This window comes from Brachypodium distachyon, chromosome 3 (assembly GCF_000005505.3).
Source record: "Brachypodium distachyon strain Bd21 chromosome 3, Brachypodium_distachyon_v3.0, whole genome shotgun sequence".
Lineage (NCBI taxonomy): Eukaryota > Viridiplantae > Streptophyta > Magnoliopsida > Poales > Poaceae > Brachypodium > Brachypodium distachyon.
Window position 1 is genome coordinate 32,206,017 of NC_016133.3, and position 19,396 is coordinate 32,225,412.

Below are 19,396 nucleotides of genomic sequence, written 5' to 3' on the forward strand. Positions count from 1 at the left end.
ATTTTTCTCAACATGCAAACATGCCACATCATCACATCATTAATATGTTCACACCTATTTAGTGAGACACTTATATTTGACAAAAATGACAAACCGCACAGTGTTATTTGTATTGGGCAAAAATAACTAATAGTCTTTTTGGTCGCCTTTTCCGTTGACAACCCTAAATCATGATCTACTTTAAATGGCACACTATCTGTAGGCCCCTTTCTTGACAGAATGGGGTGAGTTGCTGAATTTGTTATCTGTACGAGCATATGTATATATGTGTGAATATATGCTCAGCAAAAGGTAATATACTTTCCGTTGTTGCCCGGTCGTTCTCACTCGTGTTGGCATCACATCATTCACAATAAATAGGAAGGTGTGCATACATCCTGTCGACCGAGAGACAAGAGTAAAAAAGAAGTGTCCATGCATCTGTGTGCATGCAAACGGTTTTGTCAAAAGATATACCAGAGGGACACTTTATGTGCCTTTGACAAATTCACCCTTCACGTTATCATGTTGTGACTAATTGCTAGACAAATTGATGCTATCGAGCCGTCTAATCCTTTGCATGTTGTAATGTTGCAATCAGTGGCGTTTGGATTTATTAATTTCTTCTCTTTTTACAGGAAGCCGTCTCCACATGCCCGTGCATCGATCGATTTTTCACCATATTATGATGCGGTGGCTAAGACTATAAACTTTGATCATTTGTTCCTCTTACGACAAAGAATAATTTGGTAAAAGCAAAGGGACATGTGACTGTTTTCAAATTACTTGGAACAAACATTTCCAAGTCGAACGTGTTGCTCAATACCTTGGAGTATTTCTAACAAAATTGAGAACATAAAATTGAGTATAATTAAAGTTGTTTGGTTGCACCACAAAAGGAGATATGGATTTCACAAAAAACAAGTGGAATTACTACGGTAACAATTAAACAAATAAAATCAACAAGAAATACAACTCAGCGCAAATTGGTCCATAAAAAGAATTTATAAGATTACTCTTATGAGTCAGAGAAAAAATCTAAATAATTGTAAGTCTTACTACTATTCTTTGATTGCCATTGAATCAAAGAGACCCTAAGCCCCCCCCCCCCCCCCCCACCCCAAAATGATCCATCAAATGTAAATCTCAAGACTTAGATCTTTTTTCTTCAAAAATGACAGGGGGATTGTAGTAGTCGATGTTTTTTTAGTTCTCACTCCGATCCATAATAAGTGTGGGTTTAGTACAAAGTTAGAGAGAGTATGATTTAACAACTTGTCAATGTTATTTTTCGTTCTTTCCCTCCATCTTGTTTCTCTCTTCTCACCATGGCGAAGGGGCGAGATATCTGCATGTGACAACTCGGGAAGAGAAAGTCTTCCTAAAAAAGAGAGGACAGCCCATGTCCAAAATGTCCCGAGATGGTCAATAAATTTAGAATAAAAATACAAAGAATTTAAAAGCAAAAGTAATTATTCATGTAAACATTTGAGTCCTGAATATACTTCTAGATTTTCATGCAAAAAAGTTATTCGAGACCGCCGGTACGAAAACAAATTCATTTATCTTTTCAATCCAAAATTGATACTCCCTCCGTTCAACAAAAAATGTCTCGAGTTTGTCAAAATTTGGATGTATCTAGACATCACTTAGTGTATAGATGCATTCAAATTTAGTCAAAATTGAGACATCTTTTGTTGGACCGGAGGACTAATTTTTTTTCATAAAAAACTACACGCATGCATCTTCAAACTACACCAAAAAGGACGCGGTTTTCTAAAATGTCAATGATTATACAGGTCCATGCTTAAAAGCAAGACCCCACCAGTTGAGATCTCTAACTAGTTTGACTTTTTCTGATTCGAAGCCATGCATGCATGCAATTGCAATCAGATCGCGTGTAGGCAAATGAGACCAAATTTATTGTGTCATGACTCGTGCGTGAGCCTACACGTACTACTAGAAATTAATCATGGATGCAGTGTATATTCCTGCATCATTGTGGGGTATTGCTTTGCTGTGAGATGCCGTCGCGTTGAATGGTTGCTTTTATAGGAGTGCGTGCATGTACCGGGCGGACCAGAGACGCCAGGCGATGCACTGAACCAGAACGAGCTACGAGCCCCGCGGCGGCGCCGTGTCGTTGGGTCGTGCGTGCAATGCATGCTCTCAGCTCTCTCATCAGTTATGGAAGATGATCGACTGGGTTGGTGATTCGAAGCCGTGGGATCGATACTTCACACGGAACGAAATCCAAGATTGCAGGTAAAGAAAGTGAAGATGAAATCATGAAACGAAGATTGCTGGAAGATCAATCACAGCCAACGGAATCATGAATTCATGATCGTTCGAATATACACGATCCATACAGTACAGTATTACTCCTACTGTTGTTGCGAACAGGATTCTAGCGTAATGGCTAGAGCATCCAGTAGCACCCTTTTGGTCCTAGGTTTAACTCCCGTTGGAAGCGAATTTCAAGCCGGCTTTGATCTCACGTGGCGCCGCAGGTGCTACTGTGTATGGGTGGGCATGAGGTTCGGCGATTTTCTAGTCCTGTGTGAGAAGATCTTCTTCTTTCAAACGATACCGGGTTTTTCCCGCAGGCCTATTTTTTTTTTACTCCTACTGATGTTCAAGATCAAGAGGCCGTCGATCTAATATCCGGACACGCGTGGCGGCCTGTGAAAATCAACGCGTTATGCCAACGATGATTGCACGGGCCCCGCCATGCATTCTGGTGCGCTTAAAAGCGGCCCTGGTCCGGCCTGCCGGCAAATGTGACCGAATTTGTCCTTTCGTGAGCCTATTGAAATCATATCATAAACAGATATATCATAAAAACTAGCAACAATATCATGTGCTGCTACCGATTAAAATGAATTTATTTTTAAATTTATTGTATTATTGTCTATTATCTTAGACCATATAATTTATTATGTTAAACCAAGAAGTGATGAAAGAAAGAACAACAGACAAGGCCGAGGATAATGGACTAATGCCACTAATCAAGAAATGTGGTTTCGTGAAATTTACTATAAATTGAACGATAAGTGGAGCGAACTCCTGCATTAATAGGTGGTTTGGTTCTCTTGTTATAGAGACTAGCATAACGCACATGGGTCGCTATGGACTAAAAAATACCTGACATATTTACATACAATGTGGCACTATCATAGAATATTGTGTTCAGATCATGTAAGGCATAGTCATTCTCATTTCAATGTGTTAGAGCATCTCCAAGGCTGACCAGCCAAATGGACAAGCCATCCAACCGTTTGTCCACCGTCGGAACAATTTGACAAGTGTCCATTTACCACATCACCCAATAGACACGAGCTAAATGTCCGTCTTTCATATTGTCCACACCTATTTCTCGATGAATTGTATTATCAAACATCTATGTATTCAACAATATCAATGCAAGAATAAATCGTAGAGTGCAAATTAATTAAAACGACATGGGCCAAATATTTCAAATGACAAAGTTCAAATATCTCAAATGGCATAGTATCGAAATAAGCACAAATCATGCGGTGCGTCATCACAAATTAATGACATGGCACTGTCAGGACGCGGGAGATATGCCTCTGGTTGGCACGCGTGGAGAGCAAATTCTTTTGCTTTTTTTCATGCCCAAATTAATGTTGCCAAAGCCAATTCAAATTTGGCTTGAATATGGCATGTTAGCGGACAAACGGACGGACGGCAAGTGTTTGGTTAGTCTCATTGGATTGCAATTTTTGGTCCGCGGACAAAAACGGACGGATGGCGAGTTTTTAGCTAATGTCATTGAAGATGCCCTTAAATCAACAACGGAAGCAGTCCGAAAAAACCGAAGACCGCCGTCGCTAATTAAGTTTTTAATAGGAAAAAAAGATGAAGATGTAGGGGTATGCTAACCAGTAACCAGACATTTGAATATCTGATGACTGATAGTGCGGTGAACGTGAACGCGCGCGGCGACGAGTGGCTCCGTGTCCCTCGGCCGTCCGCGCGTACGTGATTGAGTGGTGCTCCGAATCTCCCATCTCAGTCCATCGGAGTTTTTAGTTGTTGAGGAATCTGCCCTGGCCTGGCGTACGCACGAACACACGGTACGCTGGTAGGAACCAATTGGACTGCTGGGTCAGGCCGGCAGGTGCGATACAGCTCTGCAACGGCAACACGTTGAATTCTTGAGGACACAAATAAAAAGGTCCAAAAAGGTTGGTCCCGTTCGTGCCATCTTGGCTTTGAATGCGATCCCCAAGATCTTGCCTTCGTCATGGCAGAGCAACTCTGTTGTAGGTCTTCTGCTGTTTCAGCAAACAAAAAAGACTGGAAGCTGGAGATATGATTTAAGATTTCAACAGGAGGATCTCAACAGAGCTCGGATACGCTATCAAGAACAGTAATAGCTCAGCTGATGCTTTCTTTTCCCTACATCTCATTCTCATTCTCATTCTCAACACATGTACAACCACAGAGGTGGCCGGCCATCTCTGCATCTAAGCAATGGAGCTCGGTGCTCCGAGACTAAAAACTCTACCAAATCCTGCCATTTCATCCTCTTTACAACTCTCTCTGAACCACGAAAACAAGACATGAACAACCTAATACACTAGTGGTAGTGTCTAGATATTGCATACTTTATCGTCTTGTTTCAAACCTTCTCCGGCGCCGTTCCGAGCGTCGCCCCGTGGCTGCCGCTGCTCTTCTTCCTGGTGACCCTGATGTAGCAGAAGATGGCGGCCACCACCGCCGCCGCGAACCCGGCAAGGATCACTTCGGCGCCGGCGATCGACCTGTCCTCGTGCCGCCGCGGCCGCGCCACGTCGCCGGCCGGCCCCTCCGCCGCCGGTGCGCCGGCCGGCCACGGCGTCTGCGCCACGCCGCCCAGCAGCTGCCTGGCCATCGCCATCGCGGCCGCGTCGCCGAGAACCAGCAGCAGAAGAAGCACCAGCACCCTCGGCGAACACAAGAAGCCGCGCCTCGCCATTGCAGCCGCTATTAACTGGAGGAATACTACTCTGTTTTCTCGATTTGTATGTGAGCTCCGGACTTGTGTGAGCTGGGGATGCGAGGAGCAGGGGAGAGTAGAGTGGGTGTGGGTGTGGCCGTGTGGTTGAGTGTGTGTATATATAGGCCGTAGGAGGGCAGTGAGCTGGAAGCTGACCACGGTCGCGTGCCAGGCTGGCGCGTGAGATTGGAGTGGATTCTGGAGGGAGGAGGAGGTTCGGATCAGGGGAGATTGTCGCGGGGAAGGTTGGGGTTGGGCGAGTGCTGTCCTGCGGACTCCTGCCCTGGCTGGGCAGCCGCGGAGGCATGGCATGGCATTTGCTGGAAACCTGGAAGAGGGGAAAGATGCTGTGTCCTCCTTGGCCTTTACTTCCTTGCAGTGGTTTGCTGTACTAGGCCTACGAGCTAGCGAGTGCGACAATTGAGGCTTGAGATCCGGTGTGTTGTACCGGAGGAAGCTCCTGTATGCCGCGTTTTGCTACGACTCTACGAGTAGATGAGCTTGGACTGCTTGGTTTCACAGAGGCAGTAGTACTAACCATACGGGCCATATTGTACCTCATTTATCAACTCGTTAATAGTTTTATCCATTTATGATCAACAAGTTTTTCCTGTGTTATGCAGACGATGTTACTCTATTCTATCTGCATTTTACCATCGTTTATTTTGAGTTTTCCTCTCTTTCACTATTTCCTGTGGTTCTCGTTCGTGCAGTGCTGGTTTTTCCAGTTGGCCCGGGCGGGAAGCAGTCAGCACTCTCACTTCATCAGCAGCTGGTCTGACATTTGACCCTTGTCAAAAGCGCGCGGCTGCGATCTCCTTGTTTGGTGGAGTGGGAAGAGCACGGCTCGCTGTCTCCCGTTCACGGCCAGCTGGATTATGGATCCGTGGCTCCGTGCTGACTAGGCTAGCTAGGCTACCCAAATGGAGCACGGGAGTACTATCCCCAGTCAGAATACGCGTTTGGTACCGGGTGCCCTTCCTGCTGCCTACGTGCAAAGGAGTATGCTCCATCTGCTCGGGGACGATTTTGGTTGTTTTATACTAGGATCTTGGTTGTTTTACTTCCAGCTCTTCTAGCGAGGACGCATGCAAAGCAAGTACTATGAGCTTTCGTGTTGGTGATGGGATGCTCTACTGCGAACTTTGGTGAGAACAAAAAATAAAATTCAACCCATCACAAGGCCATGATTGCCAAGACCAAGCACCGGACCGCCAAAGCACCTACTTAACGAAAGCGAGGCCCCGTGCGAAGGATCTCCAAGGATTAGATCCGCTCCGCACCCTGCCACCCAGTATGATGTCCAAAACGCAAAACGAAAGAGAACACACGTGCGATGGGGCAAAGCCACCTTTACACAATCAAACTTTTCACCCACACTGAATTGCTACTGCATAGGCGTAATAGATTTACTAGACCTTTGTAGTCTGCACTGCATCACTAAGGTACTTAGACCCCAAGTCTTCCTCTGATCAAAATCTAAAGCAGTAAAGCGACGTCAGAATCTCCCTACGACAACTAGCCGAATAACTTGCCATGGATCCGACGATCGACCCTAGTTCCTATGTCTATGCGCTGTCGCCGGCTGCATCTCGTCGATTGCACGAGACGACGAGGGAGCACATGACGATTTGTTCACCGGTTCCGGGACAGGAAGGCAACATGGGGTACCCGGAAACATGTGATTTGCGAAGAAGCGGTGGCCGAGCAGGGGAGCAGCTTCAGCGAATCACATTTGAATAGATTTGCATGTGTTGCAACAAGGAGACAAAAAATTACCAGAAAAAGGATGGCCAGCAAGACTGATACTGAACTTAGTTACTCCCTCCTGTCGGAATTACTTGTCGAAATATTACATGTATCTAGACGCTTTTGCACATAGATACATTCATATTTGGAAAATTTGAGATAGGTAATACCGGTCTGAGGGACTACTAAACAAACCAGCTGAAACAAAACTAGAAGAGAACTTCTCCAGGAGTTTTGTGCAAGTATACATTGTGATTGTCAAGCCACCACACGTGACAGTCAAAACTGACCAAGGCTGCATAAAGCTTACCGTGGACAATTTAATTTATATTTAGTTTTGTATAATTGAGATAGCCACCTTCGAGAAAGCATTATGATCTCCAATATATTTTGCTTTCAGTTTGACTTATGTTTTGACATAACCCGTTACTTGCTTCTTCCATGTATGTAAGGCCCCATTTTAAATCCAAGTTTTTCAAAATTAGAAGGCCATTATTCAAAAAAAATATATCTCACATCATGTCTCACTCAATTGCAAGTACTTGTGCTTCAAATTTGTATTACATGCAACTGATACATGTCTACCTGTCGCACTAGTGGCCTCCGAGTCCCACTGATGCTGAACGCGTGGGTCGGTCCAACTGGTTCCCGCCTGGAAAATTGGAAACATCTAGGGTGTTGTTGGCTTGGATCAGACCTCTCTCCGCAACAATTCAAGCACGTCACCCTGGCAACGTGTTCCGATCTTCGTCAAGACAACTGCCGGCAACGTTCTGCTCGCGGCAAGCCGGCAACCCTCGGCCCGCGGCAACGCCTTGGTCGCGGGAACGCCTCACCCCCGGCAACCCCACCTTGGAGACAACCGTGCGGTGCGGGGGTCCAAGTAACGGTAGAAGAATTAGTTGTGCCTACAGGGCTAGAGCGGCGGGGCTAGGCTTCCCATCTAGTCCCATCGAACAGTAGCTCAAGGGCTGCATGCACAACAGCAAAATGAAACCCATGCCACCTCAATTTTTACCCCGATAGGTATCCCGCACGGGTGTCAGCCGTTTGACCAGGCCATTGTGGTATCAGCTATAAAAGGAGCATCAAGACCACAGTAGAAAAGGGTTGACTTTTTAGCAGTTAAGCCACTCTATTAACTAGCAAGCCCAGGAGCAAAGAAAGAGTTCTCGGCAATCTGTAAAACAAACACTCGGAGCAATACAATAAGTTGGACGTAGGGTATCACGCTTCCAAGCGGCCTGAACCTGGGTAAAATCTCATGTGCCACACTTCATGTTTGTGAACCATGCCGGCGTTCGTCAGGGAACTCCCTCACCAACTACCGAAACAAAAAAAAGGGGTGCTCGGCATTCCCGGTGTTTGAGTTTCGGGCTCAGACACTACTATTCCAAATATACACTAACCGAGGCTCTTGAGTTCCGAATCTATCGGCAAAGACCTCTTCAAGATACGACTCTTTGTCTTGGTATTGGAGATTTCCAGACGAGGCCTTACATAAGTGGAAGGAGTGAATATTTGGCACAAATCCAAAGCACAAGCATCTAAACAACTCATGCATACATAATTTTGATTCCGCAACAATGCAGTGCATTTAGCTAGTTCAGGATATACTTGTACCTAGTGGAGTGGAGACGGAGCGCTGATGTAGTAAACCTTTTATTGACTTCAGCTACTGTCGGGACATGGGCCACGTATCACTACCTAGTGGCACAAACCCAGGCTTGTAAACAAAATGGGCCACATAAAGAAATTATGCCTAAGAAAAGAAAGAATACACCAGCACACGAAAAAAACTACAGTGATTACATGCAACTGAAAAGTTGTTTGAATACTACTTTGGGTCAGTGTCAGGTCAAATTTGATGAATTTCTTGTGGTATCAACAGCGCACTGTAATCATCTGCTGTGGCCTGCAATGTAATGATTTTGTTATTGACAAAGGTATACCTCGACAGTCCTAAAAAAAGGCTACAAACTTAGCTATATGCAATAGAAATGCTAAATAATCCACTACCTTGTATTGCTGACCATGAAATGTGTATTCGACAAGCAGTAGCTTCGGATCTCCAGGGCAAGGATCATAGAAGCCCATTATTCCGGACTTCTTTATCCCCTCATGAAGCTGCAGGTGGCAAGCAGAAAACAATCAGTGGGATAATCCCGCAAATGCTTCTGCCGAATGGTCTAACCTAGTTAATCTTAACAAAGAGTGCAACGGATTACTGCCAATCTGCAGATGCAGAATAGATTGAAATACAGCCAGGTACAGGAGCAACAGTAGTATGCATGAAATTCATAACCACATATGTTGATGTACAGTGATTTGAAATTGACTTGTTCTGGGGCCCATATCAACTGTTAGTATCTGATAGGTCGTGCAGTAGAGATTCCTTTTATCATTCATTTAATGTAAGAGGGAATTAAGCTGGCTAGTTCTGACACCCACATGAAATAATACAGGTATCTGAAAGACGATCAGTTGCACATATAATATGGACACCGACTTAGGGTTTCCTTACATTTATGCACATGAATCTGGAGACAAAACATATGAATGTAAAATGGATATTTGCAAGCTATTTAAGTTCCTCGGGTTTTCTTCCCCAAGTGGTATCACTACTATCACATAACACTAACAAACCGATGACAACTTTCTTAAACCCTCTTCCTCCAGCCTCTACGGCCCAAAGATGAACTGTAGCTGGTAAAACGTAGGGATTTGTTTCTAGGAGAGATAAATTTGAAATACACAGTTAATTTTTTAAATATATTGATGATTGTACGAAAGCTTGCATTTGTGAGTTGCAATACACAAAAAGTCAAATACCACACCACATCATTGGCATTGGCTTTTTCCCAACAGAAACTCTAACTAGGAAAGTACAAATATGCTGCAAACAGCTACTGTATGAAATATCACAGTTCTTGTCAACTGCTGGGTTTATATTTTACATAATCGACTTAAACTCATCAACAATATGACTGGGACATACCTTGAGCTGACCTGCCTCGGTCACAAGGAAGTTCAGTGGGATCGTAACATCAAATACTTGCGAAGCCACATCATCGTTTATCTCACTCAGTTCACTGCTCTCTTTGATTTTTCTAGGATTGCCATACAAAGCTTTTGTAATGACCAAACCATCATTCTCCAGCTGTTTATTCTTCTTGCGATTGGAGACAGGTTCCAGTAACCTTTGAGCTTTTTTGGCTGCCTGTCTAGCTTCTGTTAGCTGTATAGGATAGACATGTTCATTTACTATAAGTATTACTAGATGATTTTATATAATGAAAAATATATGAAACATTTACAAGAAAAACACAATCAATGATGCAGTCAAGGAATACAACAATAGATATCTGAAAACAAAATGCAGCAAAAACGGGAAACTGAGAAACCACAAGATGTATCTTCCATGGATAGTAAATTCAAGTAACAGTAATGGCCAATCACACGCATGTATCTTCCTCCAATATACATCATGTACATACTTGACAAATTGAACTAGCATGTTATAATCGGTTGATCATTCCAAAACAATATTATATGTAAAGATGCAAACACAAAAGCATAAGACAAGCTCTTTATGTTATGAAGTACATAAGATGGCAAATAAGAAGACATAAGTGGTGATTTACCTGTGTTGACAAGCTATCCATCTTTTCAAGTGTCTTCTGCTTTTCTCGCTTTAGATAGTAAGGCTTCACCACATATGTCTGTCAAAGCATAGGAACCACAGGTTTACTTTAGTGAACAGATGCAGAGAAGGTAACAGATGTGGGATTTCTGCCTTATCTGCATAAATCTACCACACATCTCTGCCACGCGGTAAGAACAGAAGTCAGGAATATTAGAACCTGAAGCAGAAAATATAGTGTTGAAGGAATAGCAAATGCACCAGTGACAAATAATGCATTGAAGTCAGTTGAAAGCAAGACCTGCACAGTTAATGAAAAAGTCAGTGAAATCCGAAATATTTATTGTTGCATGGACCACAAGCAAATAAAATTGACCTGTAGTTTTGTAATATTTACGCAGTGAGCATGTTTATACCATTAGATAAACAGATAATAGAAGAAGACAAGAAGGTTTTAACTTACTGGGATAACTAACTTTTTCCCAGCACGCTTTAACTCAAATCTCCAAGAGACACCCTGCAACAGAAATGAAGCAATCTCAGAACACAAAACGAATAATAAGAAAACTAGCTGTCAAACGCATCAAACAGCAAAGTTCTCTACTAAAGATTACATGAGATGAAAGGGAATTGGAAATACATGATCGTTGCATGTATCAAAATATCAATTGCCATTGCCTAATAACAATGCATGTTCAAATTTTCGCATTGGCAAATAGTGAGCGTGCAGGAGTTGTTTGCTTCATTGTCCATGACTAATTAGCATAGGTATGAATCAGTAGTAGATATGGTTTAGTATTATTATTTTCAAATCGGCCAAAAAAGTATGTATCAGACTTGGTAATATTGCAGAAGCAAAAAAGAATTAAAGAGGCGAATTGGGAGCACATCCAGCAAATAGGACCTTAGAAGTTAGAAACAAGCATATTCACCTGAATTCCTATATTATAGAGCATCCTCACAGTACTGAATTCGGATATCTGCCTTCCTCCTCCAATTTCAAAATCAAGGGCCGTGCTGCAAATAAATTGTTCAAGAGAGAAGAAAGAGAATTTACCAACTCATACAATTGGTTATTTTCTTTTTTAAATGCAAACAAGGAAGGTACATATCAGATATAAGTGAATCAAAACAGTATATACCTTCCAACTCTACCAGCAACACGACCATGGGACTTGGAGGAGAAATGATGGGTATAATGAGCAGATGCACCAAAATAATTAGCACCAAGCTGGGGGAGAAGGGAGTATAGTTAATAATAAAGGATAAAGCCTTCAAAAGAACAAGTATCTGATTGTTGCATGCTCTAAGTTCGTGAAGGCAGCACAGTTCAACCATACAAATAAATTTAGATATGCAGACTATTGCCCTTTAACTAGAGGCAAGACATATTAAAGTACAATTACCACAAATCTACAATTTACCAGAAAGGCTAGCTTGACACTACATTTTTCTTGTTCCGAGTACACTAAATGTTTTCTTGAATACTTGAATCAGAGTAGGAATATTGATAGGCTTCCATCTGCGAGTACTAAATTAATTATATTATATGACACTAAAGTCAATTTTAAGTTTTTAACTGCAGGTTTTTTCCCTGCTCCTATACTAACTAGAGCTAGCTTCAGAGCACAACGGGGAGCTTTTGAAGTAGCATCTGCAGTAACTAAAACTTCTTGAAGTGTCTCAAATAAAACACAATGCGGAGCTATTCAAAAAAATAAAATAAAAGAAGTAGATTCTTGGGAACAAAACAATACTATGACAGTATGACACTACGTAGAACTAAAATAAATAGTGGCACCAACATGGAATGATAACTATACATTTCCAAATTAATGTTGTTAGTTCCAAACTTATAGACAATTTAGTTTTCTAAATTAGAATTTGGGCTCAATTACTTTCATAATGAGAACTACCTTTACTTCTCCCACTGCAGACCTTTTCTCATTCTTCTTTTGCCATCCGACAGATATACTTGATTCAGTACCAAGGTTAAGTTCTATCTAGAGATCAGGGGGGAAATAGTCACAAACAGGCAAACAATCAGCATCGGCTTATGAATACAATAAATAAAAAACTGAAGCAGATCAACAATCAATTCATGGTATCAGTAACAGAACAGTATAATCACGTGCATACTACATATACATAAAGATAACAGGGGTAACTATGCTAAGATGCCCCGCTCGAGCATAAACCAGTAAAGTGGGACACACTTTGGATTTGTATGGAATTTGGAAACTACTAAATGTAACCTGCACCCCTGTTGCAATTTATCCAGCAAGGTTCAGTTGACCCCTCCTTTCTAGACGTGAATTGGAAGTGAGATCACATAAGACATACATCCTAGGTTATGATAATCCTGCTTGCCTAAAAACCCTATTTTACTATCTGGCTAAACAACTTTTTCCTGTTGCCAAGGCTATTTTCCCACAACAGATTATAAAAGGGGCTTCACGTTGGAAGTAAAAAATATAAAATATTGGAATTATAAGATGCTCCCTTGCATATAAAGTGTCAATTTACTTGCTTATGTTAATCAAATATGGCAAATAAAGCATGTCAGACACATGAAAAGGGCATCAATTACAAGGTGGAGGTGCCATACATTTCCAACAGTATCTTCAGATAACTGGCGAGTCCAGGCATTTGACAGGTTGACAGATCCATCTCTCAATGAGAGAGCAAGCCCGGAAGTTGCTGATGAATTTGGCGAAATCTGACTGAAGCAGACAAGATCAAAGAATTATGATCTGCAACATGCAAGGAACTAGAAATGGAAGGAAAGCAAAGAAAAGGAAAAATCTCACCGAGATGTATGTACTCCAATAAGGGAACGTAGTCCAGCTGTTGCCATAAACTCTATCGACGACGCTGGAGACAACTCGTGCCGCAGCACAGCGCTTGCTGCACTGGTTCCCTTTGTACCATCGACAACCAAATTTCCACCAACAGTAACAGTGTTTTGCTTCGATATCGGCAGCTGAACTTGGCTAGACATTCCCATTCTAGCCATTTTCAAAAATAAATAATGAATACATAGTATTGCTGAAGATTATGGGGAGTACTAAAGTTAATTTATCATCTAAGAACACAGGCGGAGCTAGCAGGGTGGCTGGGTGGGGCATGGACCACCCTAAGAAATAGGTGCATGTTCACATAGTATTGTTAACAGAAAAGAAAAATGCCTGGAAAAAAGCCCATCGATCGGATCTGCAGCCCAACAGGTCGTATTCTACGCTAACTCCAACTGCACAGACGCACTTCGGTCTCGCTGAGCGCTTGTGCGACGCCCAGCCAGCGCCAGAAGTCCCCAACTCTTAGTCTTTCCTGCACGTACGATTCAGAACACCCAAATTTCCAATTCGGCAATTCCCCAGTACAGCCAGGCCAAACCTAGGTTGCTCATGAGATCAAAGTTTCGGCCAGGCGCCTCTGCTTGCCAGGAGCAGCAGCCTTCAGGCGGTGCGGCGCCGGCAGATCAGAGCAGGACGTCAGGAGCAGAGCTGGCGAGGACAGCACAGGACGCTTCCTATCTTGTTCGTTTTGAACCTTTCAAGCCTAACATAAGGTGCAATTTTGTAGTAGCATCGTCTTATTTTGAAAAATGTTGCAGGTATGTAGTGTTCTTTTATGCAAATTTGAGACATTTAAGACCTTATGAATCAATTTCTTTTGCTCGTTTGATAAATTATATATTTGTGTGTTGGCATGTTACATCCATTGTATTGAACCTAATTTTTTTTAGTCGCCCCACCCTAAACAAAAATTGAGCTCCGCCACTGTCTAAGAAGTACTTAAGAACAATATCTATGACAGAAAGAGTTTATATATGTATATACTTTTCCAGTAATACCAGATGTAGTCCCTCCCAAGTTCGTTTCACATAAATTAGAGTGTGTAGCGCAACAGGGCGTATGTAGTATGCAATATGAAGTATATAGTATGTAGAACATAGTCTATATAGTCCCTCCGTTTCATAATTCTTGTCTCAAATTGCCCAATGGATGTATCTATTCCTAAAAAGCGTCTAGATACATGTAATATTTCGACAAGAATTATGGAACGGAGGGAGTACTTTTTTTGAGGTATCATATTAAGTTTTTTAACATACTATATACACAAATATGAAGGTGTATATAAATAAAATATATTAAAAACAACGGACCAACTTGCAATTTTTCTAGTAGTTCGCTTTGAAGTATCTTAGAAATAGTATATGAGTACATGAAAAATGATAAAGTAGAATATATACTACCATGTGGGAGTATATTAGACGTGGGAGTTCATCCTTTGTATTTAATATGTTTATTAAATAACTTCATATTTATACATATAATAGAGCATGTTAAAGAACTGCACATACAACCTAAAAAATAGTATATACATAGAATGTTTGACATACTACATATTACCTATATACTTCCTACTACGTACGAGTATTGCATACTCCCCGTAGCGCTACATAGTCCCTAATTGTGTGAAACAGGTGTGCGAATACTATGTATGTTAAATCATCCTATGCAGAAATTTCTCTTATGTATGTTAATTGAACTGCACTAGGTCTCTAACCACTTATAATTGCAGGAAACAAATCAAAAGGGAGTACTAAATTTCAGCACAGAAAACTCTCTCAATCTATATAATCTTTTTATATAAAAAAAAGGTCAGAACTGCTGCCTGCTGAAGGTGTATACAGATTGCAATATGGTATAAACAATAACTACACAGAAAGTGGCTTCTAAATTGCGTTAAAAACCACCCAGCACGTACGATGAATGAGAGAGTATAGACATATACTAGAATGGAGAAAACTATGTACCCTCTCATGATGCCATCGCCATCTAAATATTGTGGCAGTGACATATTAGCGATGATTGACCCAATGGACCAAGAATGGATGAAAATTTTCGCTTCCTCTTTACGGCGTCGCAGCCGTTCTAGCTCTTCTTTGATTTCCTCAGGTTTATTTAGCTTGGGACCAAGTTCCAGGCCAGAATTTAAACCTTCCATACCATAGATATCATAGATCTGTCTTTTGTTCTCATCTGATAGTATCTCATAAGCATCACGTATTCGTTGAAAGTTTTCAGTGGCTACATCCTTCATCTAGACAAGCAAAGAACACAGCAAAGAAGAATCTAGTCAGCTTGGAAGAATTGAGAAATGTAAGTTGCAGGAGATGAGTTGTTCAAGAAAATACAGGTAGCACGAGTGAAAGAATCTAATGTTAACAATCTTCACAAAATTGTATGAAAAATCAGATAACGAATGGTTCTCTCTCTCTAATTTCCATTCTGACAAGCTAAAATCACCAAAGAATGCCACTCCCTCCGATTCATAATAAGTGTCTGGAATTTAGTACATGGTACAACTTTTTACGGGATAAGTTTCAGGTCGGTTTAAAAAACTAACATGCCAACATACACAGCGCAATGTGCATGACAAATTGGTATTTCTCCAATCTACCATAGCACCATCAAACTTACAAAGCTTTTTGCAGAAAAAAAAAGCACAATCCCTTCTGCGGAATGACCAGCACAAAATATAGGTTGCATCCACCCTGACAAAATCTGCCCGCGGTTGACTCTTATCATTCCCCTAAATTCTCCCCAGTGGTAATCGATTTGATATACAAAGAAGTGAATCCCTACTACATTAGTTAGCATCGAAATTGCCCAACTCTTCCCTTTCACCATCTCTCAACGGAAAGGGAAATCAATACCATCTACTGGCGTATCAAAAGGAGTGCCTGTACCGAAGCCCAATACGAACAGAACACAGTACTGGATGAAACCCGTGAAACCAACTGCTTAACCACTTCAGAACGACCAAATCATGACACCAATTTGTCGCACCACACCACTAACGCCATAACAGCACCAGTAAAACTCCGAGCGTAGCAATCCTAAGCTATCACTAGCCAGTGCGCAATCAGTTCTAGCCGACTGAATCGCAGCTGCAGCGTACAGAGAGTGGGTGAAAGGAAGGGGGATACCTGAGGGTCCTGGTACTTGTCAGGGTGGTAGATTTGCGCGTACTGGCGGTACGCCCTGCGGATTTCCTCGTCGGAGGATTCCGGCGACAGGTGCAGCAGCGCGTAGAGCTCCCTCCCCTCCTCCGGATTCGGCACTGGCGCCATCACGACGTACGGTGTGGACGGCGGCGGCGGTATCTGCTTGCTCGGCAAGGCGGTGGGGTGGAACGGACGGGAGGTCTGGGGGATTGGACGCAGGGTTTTTGGTGATTTGTCCTTCTTCTATCTGGTGATTTTCACTTCTTCCGCCGCAAGGCAGCGGGGGTTGAAGAATTACGGGTGTGTTTTCTTGCGTAGACGTTTAATAAATGAGGGAAATCTGGAAATCGCCGCTCCATAAGAAACAGGCATCTCGTATACAGTACATTTTTTTTTTTTGAGACCAGGCATCTCGTATGAGGCCGAGGTGGATGGCTGGATGCCATTGTGCCGATCAGTCATCACCGATTTTGGCCGGATCAGCGACGAGAACCATTTTTTGTATTAAGACAAAAGGTGAAACTAGACCTTGATCCATTGGATTTTGGACCCAGAACTTGTCCTCTGATTCATAATAAGTGTCGCTTATTTTGTATTCCGATTCAAAATAATCTCATATTACAAAATCACATCTATTTATTATTAACCCAATATGAGTGGTCAGGCACTATAAACGAGAGCTGAGTTGGTACAAGTGCACAAATCTATATGAGATGTATTTTGGAATAAATGAAGTACTAAGTACAAGTGTTAACATAGTACAAAATAAGCGACACTTATTATGGATTGGAGGGAGGTTTTCACCACCACTATTTTTGCCCTAGGCCCATGTAATTTTGGACTAAAACAATTATACAGATTTTTAGAGTTCGTATTCACGGAGGAAACCGAGAAGGATTCGACCATCCCCCCTTCAATGGATGGCTGGAATCAGTTCTTTTCCGACTCAAAAAGAAAATTGTTTCTTTTCCTCCTCAAATAACCCCTAGGCCCTAAGGTGCGGTGAGACTTACAATTTGTTTACTTAAAAGTTACTCCCGTCGATCCTAAATTTTGTTTAGGCACAAAGAGCATTCTCACTCGCGCCCCCCATACGGCATCCGACAAGGCAGTTTTTTCGTCCGTATGAGGGGGTGCCGGTTAGATTTTCTGTTTGCGATTGAGTCGGTTCCCAGCCACCCCGCCAAATGGCTCTCCCATAGCAAATTTTGCAAATAATGCAAATTGAAACAATCACATTTGTCGGAGCACGGGTCTCCGGCACCGGGGATGCCGAGCACCCCCTTTTTGGTTCGGTGGAGGGCGAGGCGATCGCTCCGGCGATCGCCGGCGTGACGATAGACACGAAGTGTGGACACGTGAATTTACCCAGGTTCGGGCCCCCCGGAGGTGTAACACCCTACGTCCTGCTTTTTGTTATATTCAAGATTATGTATGTGGCTTACAAGGTGTCCCGGGAGTTCCCGGGGAGCTACTTGGCGATGGCTCTAACTAGGGTTAGAACTAAGACCGATTGGAACCCTTTGACCGGTGGCATCGGTACTCCTTTTATAGACAAGGGGATACCACAGCTGCCAATGCATGCAACGTGACACGTCTCCTAGACGCGTGTCACAACCACATGAAATACACTCCCGCTGATCCATGCTAGACGCCATGCAGCGCCCGGTCCACTGTACAGGGTAGAAAAAATGGTTCGTAGAGTAGTCGCCCTAACCTTGCTAAGTAAGACTAGGCCTACTGATAAGACTCCTGTTGGTGCATTAAATGCACTGCGCCCGCCGTCTTGTCATGTCTTCACTGTTCTGCGGGCCCCGCCTACATCCCCGGGCGTGGGTTGCTGGGGTGCCCCTTCCTGGCTAGCACACCTGCTAGTTGCCGGGAGGCGTTTCTTCCACTTCCCGGGACCGGGGTTCCCGGGAGCTTCTTCTATTCTGGCCCTTAGTTTCGCCTTCACCAAGGACCGTCTCTTTGAGGCAGTCTTCCCGGGCCCATGGCTTCCCGGGAGGCCTTCCTGACGGGGCTTCATCACTGGCGACCCACGCGTCTCGTATCAGTGACACCCCGTGGGCCACTTGTACGACAGTAGCCCCCGGGCGTGGGCCGGCAGCCTTGAAGCTCCCAACAAGTGCTATCTTTGGTCGGTTTCCGGGCTAAGCCCTATCCGACGCGTGGGTCCTAAGGGGAGTCCCCCTGGCACCCGGCCTTGTGGGCCGCATTTACAGCTCCACTCTTCCGAGCGAAACTGTCAGGCGCATGATCTCGTGCCTTATCCCCCTTAATCACCAGAGAGTTAAGGCCACGTCGCGCAGCCCCCTCTTAATCCCTGATTCTTTAGGGCACTTTATTGCCGATCGTGGGGGTGTCCGTTGAAATCCGCCAGCCCCGATAAATACCCAAAGCTGGCGGCGGGCACCCCCCATTGCCTCTTGCTCCTGCCATTGCCCCCCCCCCCCCAAGCTCTCCGCGCCCCAACTCCAACCAAATCACCTCCCCACCTCCGCCGATGTCTTCCAAGGGCCAAAACCGTCCCAAGGGGAGCACCAGCAAAGGGGAGAAGCGCGAGAAGGTTACCAAGAAGGAGTTGTCAGACTGAGCCCGGAAGGATGAGGAAATGCGGACTAAGTTCGCCTTCTTGCCCCCCCCCCCCCCGGTTACAACGGCGAGGGAGTTGACAAGCTGGTCTTGGCGCTCGCCACCAAGCACAACGAGTACGGGCCGACGCGGGTTCTTCCCGTCGGCGCAGCGAGCGACCCGCAGTACTTCCGGGTCTTCGGAAGATTCATCCTAGCTGGGTTCGTGTCGCCGCACTCTTTTTTCCTTTCCGCCATCATGGAGACCTACGGGCTCATCATGGCGCAGATTCACCCCACGTCGTTTTTCACATTGGCTGGCTTCCAACACCTCTCTGAAGCGTTCGTGGGGGTGATGCCATCAGAGGCTCTATTTCGCCACTACTACTACCCGAGGGTGGAGGGAAGGCTCCTCTGTCCTCGGGAGTGGTGTT

The 19,396-nt window shown here is 43.7% G+C and overlaps 2 protein-coding genes across 2 annotated transcripts; both read right to left on the minus strand.

The window, feature by feature from the left end:
• Positions 1-4,300: 4,300 nt before the first annotated feature.
• LOC104583679 lies at positions 4,301-5,389 on the minus strand. The gene has a single exon (XM_010236590.3). The coding sequence runs from the start codon at positions 5,291-5,293 to the stop codon at positions 4,625-4,627; it is 669 nt and encodes a 222-aa protein (XP_010234892.3). The 5' UTR covers positions 5,294-5,389; the 3' UTR covers positions 4,301-4,624.
• A 2,842-nt stretch (positions 5,390-8,231) lies between these two features.
• LOC100821946 (chaperone protein dnaJ 13) lies at positions 8,232-16,763 on the minus strand. The gene is made up of 13 exons (XM_003574120.4): positions 16,372-16,763; positions 15,196-15,482; positions 13,184-13,381; positions 12,982-13,096; positions 12,290-12,376; positions 11,516-11,604; positions 11,306-11,390; positions 10,837-10,890; positions 10,594-10,674; positions 10,375-10,452; positions 9,729-9,968; positions 8,750-8,857; positions 8,232-8,645 (listed from the first exon to the last, which is right to left on the minus strand). Exons 1-13 carry the CDS (start codon positions 16,513-16,515, stop codon positions 8,589-8,591), a joined length of 1,623 nt encoding a protein of 540 aa, XP_003574168.1. The 5' UTR covers positions 16,516-16,763; the 3' UTR covers positions 8,232-8,588.
• Positions 16,764-19,396: the final 2,633 nt, after the last annotated feature.